This window comes from Streptopelia decaocto (assembly GCF_964273445.1).
Source record: "Streptopelia decaocto genome assembly, chromosome: 14".
Lineage (NCBI taxonomy): Eukaryota > Metazoa > Chordata > Aves > Columbiformes > Columbidae > Streptopelia > Streptopelia decaocto.
Window position 1 is genome coordinate 10014165 of NC_138669.1, and position 16242 is coordinate 10030406.

General features: G+C 41.8%; 1 protein-coding gene across 4 annotated transcripts; it reads right to left on the reverse strand.

Moving 5' to 3' along the window:
- Positions 1 to 1751: 1751 nt before the first annotated feature.
- STX16 (syntaxin 16) lies at positions 1752 to 13966 on the reverse strand. 4 transcript variants are annotated; one of them, XM_082065242.1, is made up of 9 exons: positions 13661 to 13966; positions 10848 to 10859; positions 9809 to 9916; positions 8537 to 8677; positions 7757 to 7919; positions 6782 to 6873; positions 6270 to 6413; positions 5673 to 5753; positions 1752 to 3693 (listed from the first exon to the last, which is right to left on the reverse strand). In XM_082065242.1, exons 1-9 carry the CDS (start codon positions 13739 to 13741, stop codon positions 3589 to 3591), a joined length of 927 nt encoding a protein of 308 aa, XP_081921368.1. In that variant the 5' UTR covers positions 13742 to 13966; the 3' UTR covers positions 1752 to 3588. The 4 variants fall into 4 exon arrangements, with proteins under 4 accessions (XP_081921368.1, XP_081921367.1, XP_081921370.1 ...); XM_082065241.1 differs by having other exon boundaries at positions 10848 to 10891; positions 13660 to 13966; XM_082065244.1 differs by having other exon boundaries at positions 13607 to 13966.
- Between the last annotated feature and the right edge of the window lie 2276 nt (positions 13967 to 16242).

The window sequence follows — 16242 nt, forward strand, 5'->3', positions numbered from 1 at the left end:
GGGCTGCGGCCCCTCACAGCCCCGACACGGGCCCGGCGCCGTCGGTGCTGCAGCCAGGCCCGGTGTGCGGCTCGTTCGCATCACAGGATCCCAGAATGTCAGGGGTTGGAAGGGCCCTGGAAAGCTCATCCAGTGCAATCCCCCCATGGAGCAGGAACACCCAGATGAGGTTACACAGGAAGGTGTCCAGGCGGGTTGGAATGTCTGCAGAGAAGGAGACTCCACAACCCCCCTGGGCAGCCTGGGCCAGGCTCTGCCACCCTCACTGGGAAGAAGTTTCTTCTCAAATTTAAGTGGAACCTCTTGTGTTCCAGGCTCTAAACTTATTTCCTTGAGCCTGGGAATTCACTAAAAGGAAACAATGTTTTTCAAATACCAGCTTTAACAGTAGATTTTGTATGTTTGTTTTAAATAATATATTTATCCTCATCAAATCATAATGGATTCCTTGTTTCAATGAATTTCATCAAGGAAGGCTCCTGGATTTGGTGGTGGGGTTTTTTTGTTTGTTTTTGTTTTGGGGGATTTTTGTTTGGTTTGAGATATAGTAAATATACATTTTTTTTTTCCCCCCAACAAAATCGGTTTCACTGTCACCTGTCCAAGATACAATTCACAAGGCTGTACCCAAACCAAGGTTTCCAAGGGTTTAATCAAAGGAGATAAGACTCCTTTGTGTTGTGATTGGTGTTTCATAGAAGCAAACCCTAAATCAATTGAATCGACACAGGCTCAGTGAACACCGCATGAATTATATTAATTCAAACTTTCAGCACATTCCAAACATCACCAAGCAAAATACTAACTCTTCCATTCTACTTTTCAGTTTCTCTGGGAGACTTGCAGTAGAAATCAATTTGCTATTACAGTGCTTTTAATACAGTCTTTTTTTCACATATCACTATCAACTTCTGTTAACAGGGAGCAGCAGCTCATTTTTGCACACTCATGTGCATTTTAATGGAGAAATTCTGTACAAACCAAGAGCTTTACAGGATGTTGTGCAAGGTGCGGAGCCACAGGTTCTTGGGAGCTGCTCCAGCGCCGCTGCTCTGCTCCAGTCCCGCAGCTTCCCACGGCACTTTGGAAGGAATCGGAGGTTCGATTCGAGCCGAGAAGAAGAATCCAGCCCCCGCGGAGCAGCCCCGGCGCACAGTGTCAGCTTGTCCCGCAGCACAGAGACGATCGCAGCTGGACAAACACTGGGACGAGGTTCATGCAGCTCTTGCTGCTCTATCAGCCACTGTTCAAGCCAAGTTACTCCTCAGTTGCAGTGGCTTTTTTGGGCTTCCACTGCCCCATGGCACAGATGGTACCTGTTCTGTAACACTCCATGTGGAGAGACATCCAAAATGATTTAGAAGCCTGGAAGGCTGTGGGGTTTGTTTTTTTCTCTTCTCCTGGATATGATCAGATTCAATAAATCATAGCTCAAGTTACACAGGACAGTTGACATCTGAATTGAACCTCTTGCCCAATGCATATTAAAAATGCATTTCCTTGTACAGAATTTGAAGAGAAAATACAGAGCCATTTACCTCAGTGCAGCGAAGACACCACAGGCATTTCAGTGACAGCTGGGGGGGGAGTTACTCTTGATAAAGCAACTTAACTTACATTGTGCTACAGAAAGTTACACTTTTCCCCCGCCCCCAAGATATTTCATGTCACTGCTGCTTTCATTTAATTACAAAGACTATATAGAGACACATAATGGTTCAGTTTATACTTAAAAAAGAGCAATTGAACAATTAGGTTGGAAGTGTTTTATTACTTTTTTGAATTCATTAGCCATGATAAAATGTCCAAAGCACCAAGACAGAAATAAATAACACCATCTCATGTTAGAGAGAAAGTCGCAAATACAGTATATTAAATTATAGCAATATGCTGCTTCACACCAACCGATGCAGACAGCACACTAGGGAGACAGTAGTTATACTCACGATCATTGAAAAGATCTATTACCAGAACAGGGGAGCTGCACACCCACCTACAAGCATCATTCTTTTTTCCAATTTCCATTATGAGTTTATGAAGGGTTTGAACCGTCAGGTTTGGAAGTTCACCATCCCCTCTGTCTGGAGGCCACAGGAGTGGTACAAAGCTTTTCACAACGAGCCACAAAGAGCCAAGGCTTTCACACGTTCGTAGTCTGAGCTTTCAGGTCTGTTCCTGCGCCAAGTCAGTTTAAAGCCACATCTTAACTCATCCTTAGTACATCGTAAAGAGAAACTCAGGGCAGGCAACATATGCAACATTAATATCATAATATTATGAAGCTGCACTTTAGAGGCTTTGAGCAGAGCATCTCTGCAAGTTCCTGGGGAGCGCTGTATCCGTCAGAAAATGGAGGAAATAAATTAGAGTCCTTTGGGGAAAAAAAAATCCATACAGAAAAGCCATATTAAAATATTAAAGTAAGGCCTCTACAATTGCACACCACTTCAGGCCTGAGTTAAACTGTGAGTGTTGTGTTAGGTGTCTCTTCTATAGCCTACAGCAAAGTTTTCCACTGAGGAAAATAGTGAAAACAGCCCCAGATTCTCTACTGCAGGCCTGGTAACATGTCATTTGCATGACATGTCTCATAGTCAGTAAAAGAGCAAAAACACATCCTAAACAGCATAAACACGTCCTCTGCTTTCATTTTGGGGGAAAAATGAAATCTTCTGTCAGGGAAAATGGATGTAATATATACTCTAGTGAAGTCACTTCTTATACAAAAATAAACAGCTTATACAACAACTAAAGTATGAAACACCCGAGACCTACTATAGTAGGTCAGCCAGAGCAGAAAGCCAAAAGAAGAATCTCTGGTTTAACTTCACTACTGCTTTACTGTAATGTTTGGACTTTAACTAAAAAAATGGTGCATGAAAAAAAAATGTGATCATTCTGGTGAGGAGAAACATGATTACTCACGCTCAGAACATTCTTTAATTAACTAAATGTGTTAAATTAGGCCAGTGATTAAATCTTGTTATTTACAAGATCAAGTACTACTCTGATTCTTAGTAATGGTGCAGTATCTAAATTAAGATCACAGGGGTTGGATTACGTTCTGGCTGCAAAAAGCTTTCGTTTTTAGCTCTCTATCCTGTTCTTTGGAATTTTTGAGTCTGGAAGAAAGGAGATGAAGTCAAACATTTTTGTGCCTCATATTTTGCATCATGATGAATTTCTAGTCCCACGACTCAGTAACATGATTTAAATTTGAAGCCTGTAACAACTGTAACATAAGAATACAGAAGACAACACATTTTTGTTCACAGTAACGCTAATTACTGTGCTCAGTGGTAAACTTCAATTTCGTGATTATTTTTAAGTACTGCGCTTCCAAATACCTGCGCATAGAGCGCCAAATTATCTGTGTGGGGGCAAATTTCCTGACATTTCCCATGTAATCTTTACAAACACCTCACAGATCACCAAACTTGTACTTTGAAGAATTCTACAGAAACATTGCACAGACTTGGCACCACAAGGGCTGATACATTCAATGCAGTTTTCTGGAGTGCAGGTCCATCCATTCGCACGGGGGAAAAAGTTCACATCAACTCCAAAAATCAGAAAATGAAGTGAAACCTAGTGTGACTTTACACCGATAAGAACAACAATAAGGACAATTACTACAACAAACAAAATTAAAATAACAAGCATCTTCCGATTCTTCTTTTGATATTGCTCTGCCTATAGGAACATAAAAGAAAGAGTTAATACTTAGATTTCTGTGAAGTTAAAGTGCAGACTGTTGTTTGGTGCAAGTGAAGTACATGTATCTCACAACTGTTCTTAGCTAAGCTGACATTTCATACAACGTATAGTGCAAGGAACTCCCACAAAATAACTCTGGTCTGCACCGCAGGCTTCAGTGAAGGGCAGTGTTGTTCATCTGTATCAAGGAGCTGATATAATATTCCTGTATTATATTTGAAGGACACTAAAATTCACTAATTCATTTTCAATAGGTACTTTTGTTGTACCTGATTCAGTTGTGCCTTTTCATTTTATTTCAAGTAGAACAAGAAAGTTGCTTTTTTGTTTTGTTCTCAGTTTTCTGCTTTATTCCTTCTCTCTTCTAACCACATTTTCTCATTCCTTCCCTCTTTCTCCCAAAGGAATTAAAAGGAGGCAATGTGGAGAAAAAACTCTCCAAAAGCCAAAGGACAGTCTGCTAGTAGAAGCTAAACAAAACAAAACTTGCATTTAATTCTTTTTAAATTAATAAACCTTCAAAATTTAAAGGGCAAAAGATATTAATTTTTCTCCTTTATAGTCCCTGGAAAGTAATTATTCATTATCAGATCTGCTAAAGAGGCGTTTTTGACCTGAAACTATGTAACATGCAACCACTGTGATTATTTACTTAATTAGGCTTCAGGTATCAAAGCCTGACAAAGTATCACAACTGCTGCCAGTTTTCATGTGAAGCAGGAATTGGTAACCAGTGATTCATAGCACCAGACTGCTGCAGTGAACTAACGCAATTCCTGTGGAAGTGCTGTCTCAGTGGGTAGTAATAATTACGCCAAGTAAAACAGAAAACTGAAATTATAGATATTAAATCAGAATAAAGTTACCAACAGCATTAGAAACAGCAGGGTATGTGTCTTTGATATAACTATGCAGACCTGTGCGTATACCTTCCATGGCAGGTGAAAAAATTCCTATGCTGCACTGAAAACAGGTATATATTGCATCAAAAATTCATAATTTAGTCAGCAAGCCAAACAGGTTTGCTGACAATGTAACTACCACCAGACTAGAAATAGTGTCCATTCCAACCAATTCATTTATTTCCAGTTCAGTTTGTGCAAATTGCTTGTAATTACTTTAAGCCTTGTTCATCAACAGTCAAGGCCTTACTTTAGTGATCCCCAATTTACTTTTATGTATAACAAGAATAAACCTGTAACCAACTTATTTTACTTTTCCTCAAACAGCACTTTATTGCTGTATTAGAAGTCTACTATAATACAAAGTTGAGTGTGTAGTAATAAGATGTCCATGCTTCCAAACCAGAATGTTTTACCTAAAGGCTTTTGCATAAGTCTCTCACTCTACTTTATTTCCAGCAACAGAAAGACTGAACTGAGCTGACAAGTCAGGACTCAGCTTAAAATCAAAACAAAACAACCACAAAACTCTGTTCTGCTGCCAATTCAAGCTTTTCAGATGCCTATAGGAAAAGCTTCACATGAAAAGCATAAGGTTGGGCCGAACTTCTAACAAGTGTCAGATGGTCAGAGAAAACATTAAAAATTGTTCTTCCTGTTTGCACTATTGAGATAATGTTTTCAAACTAGCGTATTTCCACTGACTGAAATATATATGAAGCAGCCAATAGCCACTCCTATTTCATAAGTGCTGGGCTCTTAAAACAGAGAAGAAATCACAGAGGTCCCACCAGGTCAGCAATATAAAGGTCAAAGCCCATTACTTGGACACCCAGAAAGTTATTTAAGAAATTACCATTAGGCATCAAGCAGGACATTAACAGAAGATACATGGAAAGTACCTACTACAGTACAGTTGGACATTTTACACTGTACAGCAATCATTTCTAAAAGGGACAGTGTGAACTGAAAGATGACTGAATGACCTCACAGCTATTAAATTATAAAAGATTATTAGGCTGCTTTGCATATCTAAGTATTCCATGGGCTTACCTTATGTAGCTGTTTTAGACCCTCTTCAGTTTTCATACACGACTGTTCGACATTGTAGTCAATTCTATCTAGAACTGTTCCCTAAATAAAATGGAGAGAGTGAGCACCAAATTGAACCTAAATGAACTTCACAAAGCAATTACTATTATGAGGAACAGAGTAATTAATAATGTTCACAACAAACAATGAATGAGCTATGTAAATGATGAACTTTTACAGGAGAACTAGTTGGGACTTCGTTAAAAGACCTCCTTGCTCAATGACTAAGCGGCAGCTCTGTCACCATCTCACACCACATCCCTTAATAATCACCTTACTTCCAGGCCAGGTGATCAACAGAACTCTGGGATTCTTTTTTTTTTTTAATTAATCAATTAATTTTTTTCTTTTTAGTCCAAAACCCATAACCAGTTGATTTTTTTCCCCCATCAACTCATTATGTGGTAGATTTCAAGCAGAGGAAACCCTAAGCTGAAGAGGTTAAGTGTGGAAAAGCAAGAAGCACATGAATACAGGATGTTACAACATGAGGAGTCTTGAAGCCTTAACACTACGTGGAATCTGCTATTTCTTACTAACACTGTGATGCCAACGTACCTGTTCTACTATCATCGCTCCTAAGTCTCTAAATATTTCATTGAGGTCGGAGATTGACTGTACAATCTGACGGATTTCCCGTTCCCGCTCTTCCACCATTAATGTGTTTTGCTCCACCAATGCCAGCTGGTCATCTGTAAAACCCTGTTGAAATAAAGTATTTAGATGTTGAACAGTGTGAAAACACTAGAAATAATTATAAGTATTACAAGACTTCATAACACAATAGTCCTTTTAGAATTTTCTAACAATTACTCTTGCGTCTACCCAGAAAGCTGGTGTGACAAAGAACAGAACTGTATTTACAGACCTAGTCCTGGTCAGTCGTGGCACAATTATCTTAACATCACAATGGCAATACCAGTTAGGAAAATGTATCACAAATCTGCAGAAACAGAACTTCCACGTAGCTTGGTGCTCATGGCATACCATTCTGATATTTTCATACTGAAATTAAAGGTACATTAAAAAGTTTCTTTGTATTGAATTTGTGCAATAACATCTTAACTTACTCTGTCGTAAAGTGTATCATCCTCCCCATCATCCATCAGTGGGACTGAGGTGTCAAAGAAGTGTTTGGATCTTTCTTCTCTGTTTTTCATGCCTGTAAAAGACAAACTATGTTTGAGTATATTTATGCAGACTAAAATCAGAGTCAAAGTAAAGTCTGAAGCACCAAACAGAAAAGCACAAGAAAAAAATCTGGCTAATAAATGACGAATAGCAGTATCTAAGTTTTAACTGCCACAAATGCTATTTAGCAAAACATAACAAGTTCAACTCTGATTAAATCAGCGATTAAGTGATTACGTTCCACAAAGTTAAAAAACAGCTAAGTTAAAAGCACTAAAGTGCAATGACTCTAGGCTATTTTCTAACAAATTCCCTTAGGAACATCCCTTGTCTGAACTGTGATATTAAGTTCCACCTGTGTCATTTTTACCACAAGAAAAAGAAATATTAGCATTAAATTTGAAGACCAAGTTTTTGTGGGTTTTTTTACAAGACTATTTTAATCTTACTTAGCTGAAAAGAGCACTGCAAACAATTTTACATTTTTAAACAGAAGATATTCCATTTCTGATCTATTTACAGATGCAGAATTTTATCACAGACGACCTTTTAATCTATCACAGAGTATCAATCAACAGCAGGTATCATGTCTGAGGACCAAGGGCTGCTTCAACCAGTGTAACAGAAGCAGCTTTGAAGACCACAGCTTGAGAAGCAATTATGCATTAAAAATGTGGATGGATGAAATGCACTTCTCTTTAGCAACATGAAATAGAGAGGCAGAGTAAACCAGTTTGAACATGGGTTGTGAACCAGTAACTCCCAAATTCTAACCTCCACTCTGCTACACTCCTGGTGTTCCTGTGTGCATCACTTGACCTTTCTGTGCTTCAGTTTTCCCAACCAAGAAAATAAGCGCACTTAATTAGTGCTTTCCACAGGAGCCCGTGTATTACTGTATCTCTTATGCTTACGTTTGAGATAGTCAGACTGTGCGTGCCTAAAGTTGGTGGATAGATCCTGAAGGGACTGTGCTAAGGAAGACACTACATTCCTGAGAACACGAGCTTCTTGTTCTGTACAACTACGTGACCTGCTCTGCAAGACCTGGACTGCTCTCTGACATCTGTGAAATAACTGAGAAAACAATTTCATTAGTAAAAAAAAATACAGCAACACACACTTGAAATATCACATTGCAGAAGCTCCAAATGGAACTAATATTTTGATTTCTAGATTTTATAAATGAATTCCTTATTGCCCAAAGCAGCGTTGAAAAAGGTCTGGAAACAGATGAACAAACAAAAAGCTAACAGCATAGCAGAGTAACACAACTACTGCTGGCCAAAGACACTTGTTTCATTATAACTGCTTGGACTGGAAGCCTTAGAAAATGTATCTGTATTTCTCCGAGACACTTGTAAATTATTTTTATTAACTCTCCCAATACTATTCCAAGTAGGAAAGCAAAAGGTAAGTAAAAGAACAGGGAGGTTAAGTAACTTCTTGAGACATTCACCAAGACAGAATCACAGACTGGTTGGGGTTGGAAGTGACCTCTGGAGATCATCTTGTCCAACTCACCTCCTAAGCAGGTAGACAGTGAGCGCAGTACCGAGCACAGAGCCCAGGACTCCTGGCTCATTTCAAGACTGAACGCAAGAGAAAAGCTGCGGTCAAAGGAAAGCCCTGCCTTACCACAATTCGTTATACATACGTCAAATTGCAGGCTGAGAACTGAAAGCAGTCTGTACCTGTGTGATCTCTTGGGTTGTTATTTCTATTGCCCGTTCTTCTTCGCTGCTGTCATCCAGCGTTGGTCTGTTTAGATGTTTATCATGAAGACTGGCCAATTCTTTCATCTTCTGTTTAACCCTGGCAATATCATACTGAATCTAAAACAGAAAGCCCAACAAAGAAAGGGAAGTGACTAATGTTTCAGAGGAAAAGGTTCTGAAAAATGCTAGATGAAAATAATTGAAAGAAAACTGTATAACACAGAGCACACTAAAGATCATGTGAAAACAATACAAAGAGCTAGGTAGTAACTGAGTACTCTCATATACTTTGAATTTTCAAATACACTTAATTAAATTGGTATAATATTATCATTATATAATTAATATCATAGTAAGAAGGTTTAGCCAACTTCCAAAAATATAAATGAAAATTCAGGTCACACCTTCAACTCTGTCAAACATTGGATAGCCTGAACTTGACTGTAAAAGTTAAATGACATGCGCTCAAACAAGTCATTAAAAATAAATCTGTAAGGATGATTATTATAATAGTAAAAAGGAGACCAATCACCTTTCTGCACAACAGGTTCTATAAGCACAAACTGATGGGCCGCCATGTGCTCTGAGAGTACATTTTAGAAGGCTTTTCTGAAAGTCAGGAATAGCTTCATGCTCCAAATACTGGAAAAGGTTTTTAATGGGATTCCTCCTGAATTATTCCCTTCTATTGTCCAAATACTTCCATAACGTGAAAGGCATCAATACTGCATAGGCACAAAAAATTCTCCTGCTAGAACATACCAACACTTTGTGTTTTCACCATTTTAGGGTCTATTCAACCAGAACCCTCAAAGGATTCAAAGAGAAGTGCTATTTTTTTGTACCCTTCCTTCTCCGTTTCAAACTGAAAACAACTTTGCTTTGCTAAGAGCTTCAGGACCTTTCTGCAGCCTCAAGTCTAAACGCTCGGCAATAGCACGTCTGTCCTAATGGTCCCAGCATACCATTAATACTGGGCTCCCATTGACAATGCAAACCCAGTCTTCTGGAATTTCTGGCCCTAGATAATCTCCCTTTATTTGAATTGCAATATATCCTTCAAGATGAGTCACAGCTTGCCTGATACTCTCCTCTAAACAAGGTTGTCAATTTAGAAAACATTTATTTTTTTCTTCTTCTAATACTACTTCTATGATAAAACGTAGAGCCCTGACAATGTACCTGACAACACTAATAAACTCCTGCACGAGAAATCCAACTCCGTGTTGGATTTGCCACACAACTTACTTCGTCTGCTCCATCAACCCATTTGGGAGGTAAGCGTTTTGTTACTCCAATTGCTGCTTCGGGATCTAAACTTATTCCCGACACCAGTGCCATACGATCATCTGCAAGCTACAGAAGACAAAAAAAGACAGCAAATTAATTTTACTCAAATTGGATCCAAAACATTGAATACAAGGAAAGAGCACATGCATGCCTTGCCATAAAAATTAACCTCAAAAAAAGAAGTGTTTGCACACAATGAAGGTGTGATCAACCTCCACATCTCCTGCTTTGTCCCTATACATTAATGAGCGACATTCTCCTGCTTCCTAAAGGATCTGAGAGATGAAATGTGCTCTCGGAATCAATTCTTAGCAGAGTTCCAAGGAGAACAAGGAATTCTCCTATTGGTACATGTCATATTGGACAATGATTCACAGCCAAGGGATCCCAAATCAATAACAGAGCAGGGTTTATATCTGGCCAGGTAAATCTGAAAATCTCATTTGGAAAAATCTCCCAAACAGAAGCATTTATTTTATCTTGAAGAAATACAAATAGTAACCCCTGATTGTTCTCAAACAACATTGTATTTAGCCAGACACTCAGCTACTAGGCAGCTGAGGAACACTTGCAAACTGACATGCAACTAAAATTGTTAAATTAATTTAATGGAAATTAAAAGGTGCTAAACAAAAGCAGCCAAGGCAGTGACCAATCCACACCTCCCTATATCGCAATGACACATGCGTGCTGCTTCAGCTATTTGGTTGTACAACTTATGCAGAGCATACAAAATAGTGAATAGCTTCATTGTACAGAGTCTCTATATCCCATATGTATGCAATAAGTCAGACTAGTTTATATATGTACCTATTAACAATGTAACTTTACATCACTAAATCCTTGTCTTCTCTATGCAGCCTTGTCCTACTGTACACAGAGACACCTCATTCTATATAATGAAATGTAATAAACTAGCTGAAAAAAGAAAGGAACATTTTAGCTCAATGATGAACACCTGATGCACCATGGCAGAACAAAATGTGAAAAACAATACCTCATCCAGCTCCTGAAGTGATTTGTGGATCCCATCGGCCCCATCCAGTTAGAGACAGCAAAAGATAAAATGGAGAAAAAACAAAAAAGACATAGGGCAGATATAGGGTATGGTCAGTTGAGAAAATACTAATTTATTTTTAAGCGTGATGGTTTACCAAGAACAAAACAAACTGGCTTTTAAAACAGGGCTCTTCAATAAATACAGCATGATATTGTACTTTTGAAGTCAGCATAGTGCTTGATGCACAAACTTTAAAAGAATATTTCAGTTGCTTGGTAAACAGAAAGAACATAAGAGATCAAGTTAAGAGCCTGGCTCGTTTTCCAAAGTAACTGCACAGTGAAGTTTCTAGTTACTAAAATCTCAGGTAGAAAAGCTCCAATAGAATATATTGAAGTGTGACAGCAAGGGCAATGTGACTGCAGTATTCAGCACCCACTGGTGAGTTCAAAGGTTTCATTACAATTGGGAGATGCACATCCAAGCTTTTAAAAGACATTCATTGACAAGCACTCCAGTTATCACAGGATAAAACAGACAACAGAGACAAAAAGCAAAAGCAGATGTAGCATACTCTCACTTATGTACGCAGTTTAATTAGGCTCCAGTTTCAGCTAACATCAATCCTACATGCATCTGAAAAAATACAAAAGGCAACATATCTGCACCTTCTCTATTTGTCCGTCTTTGTACTGTAGAGGGTATGTGTAAGCAACAGGATGTATCACTGGAAGATTAATAAATCAGGCATGTCAGAGCTAAACCAAGGATTAAATACTTGTGGTTTAACAAAGCAGCACACTTCAACTAACGATCTCTTATCCTATACCAAGCTTCTGAAATAGGACTATGCTGTTAAGAATGCTGCTTTGATTATCTGTGTTTAAGGAGTGGTCGAATGTCCACATGAGAACGCATCTTCCAGGGCAGAACGCAATTTTGGACAGAGAGCTCTCATAGTAGAGGATTTCTTCAGGAGAAGCCTGGAGAGTCAAGTAAGGTTAAACCAAAGCAGGATGAGTTAGAGTTTGCAGGCTGCCCTGCTGGCACACAGCAGCGCTGCTCTGGGACAGCACCCACAGGAAAGGAATTCACTGCAGCTCTGCCAGGGACGGGCACGTTCGACATACGAAATGAAAATAGCTCTTACTACTGTCTTCACACCGCTTGCTAACACAGTTCAGTGGATGAAGTGAGTCAATGGCTCAACTTTGGTCCTGGTAGGCACTTGAGAGTTCTGTAGTTACTACAAGTGCACAGTCACTGTTGGCTTTGATTGCACTTGAATGAGCACCCTAACCAATAGCTTCAATTAATGTTAACACTGTAAATAAACATTTTTGCAAGTGCTAAGTGTCATTGCACTCGCTGTTGAGTAAAAGTGTAGTTTCACTGCTCACTAGCCTGTGAGTTTAAGCTACCACTAACTTTCCTATGAGATATTTTAAAAAATCCAAGGAGCTAAAATAAAGTTATATTGATATTGGCAAAAAAACCCATGTTAACAAGAACTAAAGGCAGTGCAAAATTAAACCCGTACCATACACATTACTATTGATATTTCCTGTTCTACAAATGCAATTTAACACATAGCTTGTCAGACACAGGTGTAATAAAGTTAACAAGGGACAAAGACAATTCAACAGCAACTCATCAGATGAAATAAAATTTGCAGCACTAAGCACTGCTTTCCCTAGCAAAAATGCATTAACGCAAAGCAATTTAGAATGATCAGACTGCCAGCAGATATTCACTGGCGCCTGTTATAAATAAATGATCAGTCTGAACAGGAAAAACCTCAGTAGAGCTGAGCTGCCCAGCACAGCCTGACTAGCTCCAAACTTAGAAAAAGCTGCATAAACTGTCTCTGAACAAATGACTTTTTGAAGTTTCTGCAATGGTGACTTACACTAGAATCTACTGACTTCCCTCTCTCACAGATGACTTTCGGTATTATTTGTATTTAGGAGAAAGAAAATAAAAAGGGCAATGGACATCAAACTATGGAAAAATTCAAGTAATGAGGATAATCTACACCAGAGTATTTAACAGTGCCCACACTTACGTGAATAGAAGAGTTCTGCCCTATGAAATAACTCAGGTATTTCTCTTTGGGGAAAGGAGGCATCAAAAAGTACAATGCACAAACCCCCCTCATATCAGTGCTAACGTGAGGTTATTAGAATAACTGTATTTATTACTCATGAAGTGAATAGAGACATGATCAGCACAGTGACAGATCTCTTCTACTCATTTTACATGAAGGAGGAGGAAAAAGGGATCAATGCGGGGGGGGAGGCGAGAGGGACAAGAACAGAGGCCGGGGGGGGGCTGAGGAGAGGGGCCGGAGAAGGGGAGCTGGGGACACCGGGGGGGTCTCGGGGAAGGCGGGAGGGTCCGGGGAAAGCGGGAGGGTCCGGGGGGGGTCTCGGGGAAGGCGGGAGGGTCCGGGGGGGGACTCGGGGAAGGCGGGAGGGTCCGGGGGGGGACTCGGGGAAGGCGGGAGGGTCCGGGGGGGGTCTCGGGGAAGGCGGGAGGGTCCGGGGGGGGTCTCGGGGAAGGCGGGAGGGTCCGGGGGGGGACTCGGGGAAGGCGGGAGGGTCCGGGGGGGGACTCGGGGAAGGCGGGAGGGTCCGGGGGGGGACTCGGGGAAGGCGGGAGGGTCCGGGGGGGGACTCGGGGAAGGCGGGAGGCCCGGGGGGCGGGCACGGCGCGGCTGCCCGGCGGGTACGGTAGGATGAAGGGAGGAGACTCACCGCAGCAGCCATGCTACGTGAACTCAGAGGGCTGGAGGAGCCGTAACTACTCACTTGCTCGGCCAGCAGCTGCCGGCTCTGCACCGCGTTGTTCCGCAACAACAAGAACGCGTCCGTTAGACGCCGGGTGGCCATGGCCTATCGCCCCGGGGCCCCTCGCCCCGGGGCCGCTCCGCGCCTCGCTGCCGGGCCCTCGGCCCAAGCTCAGCCCGGCGCCCGCGGGCAGAGGCGGCGGCCGCTCCGGTGGGCGCTCAGAGGGCCCGGGCGGAGGCCGCCAGCGCCGGGTCCCCCCGCCCGCCGGCCCCGTCCATCCCCCCCGGATCCCAGCGCAGCGCCGGCCGCGGCCCCGCTCACTTCCGCGTTGTGCATCGCTCGGCGCCTTCCCCCGCCCCGCTCCGCCCGGGCCCGCCGGCCGCTGCACCAACGTTCCGGCCCCTCCTGGGGCCGGGGGGCAGCAAAACCCCACGTTTAACTCAAGCGGCTGCGAAACCCCCTTAGGACTGACAGACCCCAACCCTCCCCTGGCCGTAACAGCGCTGTGGGGGCCATTCTGTTGGTTCCCCATAACGAGAGGCAGGTGTGGGCCCTGGGGACACGGCAGCCCCCCCTGTCCCCACTCCTGCCCCAGGCCCCCTGGCCAGAGCCCGGCCATTCTTTGCTGAGGAAAATTGACAAAACGGCTTTGTATAGCGAAGCCCTGACATTTTCACACCGTTTTCAGTTAACCCGCTCCTTCTCACTGTTGTGAAGCATCCTCAAAAGCGTTAAGTTTCGTTCAAAGCAAAATACTGTAGTATGGCATTGGTATGATGGGTTCCCTTTTCCTTCTTTTTTTTTTTTTCTTTTGAATCCCCCCACTGTCCCCCTAAATTCAGTGAATTTTCTATTTTCAAAAACAAACAAACAAACCTCCCACAGGTCTTTTTGCTGGCTTCAACCAGTCAAAAATCAGGATATTCCCTGAAAATGAACAAACTGTTTAAAATGACACCACTGGGTCTGACTTTCTGAAAGAAGCTTTAGAATAAGTCGGACTGCAATGATTTTTTGCCCTGCTGCTCTGTTGGGCTGGCCTGGCTCCCCCTGCACGTGGTGGGGTTTGGGGTCCACCCCGCCAGGTCTGCGCCTGGTACCCACACCCCAAGGGACGTCCAAAATGTCCCTCGTGAGAACACCAGCGGCCGTGGCCCAGCATGGCCAGGGCACCTGCTGCACGCTGGTCGTCAGGAGACTCCCTGCCTTAAATTCTCAAAAAACACCCCCCAAAACAACTGGTATTTACACATATGGTAGGAACAGCGACTATAATCACAAACACATCTTTTTCTGGAAATCTGTTTTATCTAACCGCCTCAGCAAACTTGTACAGTGAGAAATAGAAAAAAGTATTCCTTTGCTATCATGAGACATTTGGGGAGTTTTCTTGAGCAGCCCTTCTCCCTCAGCGGGAGAGCCACGAAACTTGGAATTTAGCAAAGAAATCAGCTCCAGTCCTACAAGGACTAACACACATGTTTCATTTTTTTGTGGTCTGGTGAAACCTGTTTTCATTTTGGCTGCCTGACAGAGGCTTTAAAAATATATGTATATACTTCATTTCTTCATGCTAATTTTTAATCTACTGTAACAATTTTTTTATTCTCTGAGAAGAGTTTCAGCTCATGGTGTTCCAGCTTTCTCTTGGCACTGCTGCTGTGGCTGTAGGTCGAGAGGAATTTCTCCTGCCATCCACGGTCTCCCCACAATCTGGACGCGTGAACAGAGAAAAGCCGCTGGAGTATCTGACAGGGTGGGATGGCAAACGTGAACCCAACGGGAAGCTTAATGTGCTGCAAGTTGGTACACACCAGCAATTAATGTCTTTTACTTCCTGATTTTTGACAGCTTAAGAAGGTTTGAATGGTGGGCAGGATTGGAATTTAAGCAGTATTTGGGCCTTGTACACAGAGGGATAAAACTCTGTGAGGAAGGGTCCAGACCTAGCGTGGTGAATAACCACTTCAAAGCAGATATTAGGAATAAGCAAAGGGAGTAGAAGGAATGGGGGAAAGGATTAATCAAAGAAAACTACGTCTTAGAAGCTGGGAAGCGTAGGCATAAAGGGAAACGTGCCAGAAGCAAAGCTGAGTTAGACCTTGCCAGGGAAACTAAAACAAATAGCAAAATATTCTTCAGGCACACATACCAGGAGATAAAGGAAGAAGACGTAGAGGTGATGAAAGGGGGAAAGGCAGGACACAAATGCATAATATATAGTGGAAATGTACATAGAGGAAATGAATGCATGGAGACAGAAATTATCTCATACAAGTGGAACAAAACATAAAGATCGTAATGCAAAAACATTTTGGACTGTATGATCATAGCAGGTCCCTTTCAACTGAAATGTTCTGACTTCTGGCCCAGACATCTAACAGCACTGGCCTATCGTATTATATTTGGCTGTGTAACAGCATCACTGCAGGAGCAATACAGCGCAATCTGAGAGCAAGAAAAATTGTTTCGGTATTTAAAAGCAGGAAAAACAATTGAAGTCTGATCCAAATAACATACAAGACTTTTGGATAAGTTTAGAAGAAAAGAATAGTACCAGACATGATGGCAGATAGAAATGGGCTAAAATACAACATGCATTT

Excerpts from the sequence above, each read along its gene's own strand:
- STX16 (XM_082065244.1), bottom strand. The coding sequence starts at position 13,741 with ATGGCCACCCGGCGTCTAACGGACGCGTTCTTGTTGTTGCGGAACAAC. Across the intron at positions 6,874-7,756 it reads ACAGTCTGACTATCTCAAAC|GCATGAAAAACAGAGAAGAA; the intron begins GTAAGCATAAGA and ends TGTCTTTTACAG. Across the intron at positions 6,414-6,781 it reads ATGATACACTTTACGACAGA|GGTTTTACAGATGACCAGCT; the intron begins GTAAGTTAAGAT and ends TTATTTCAACAG.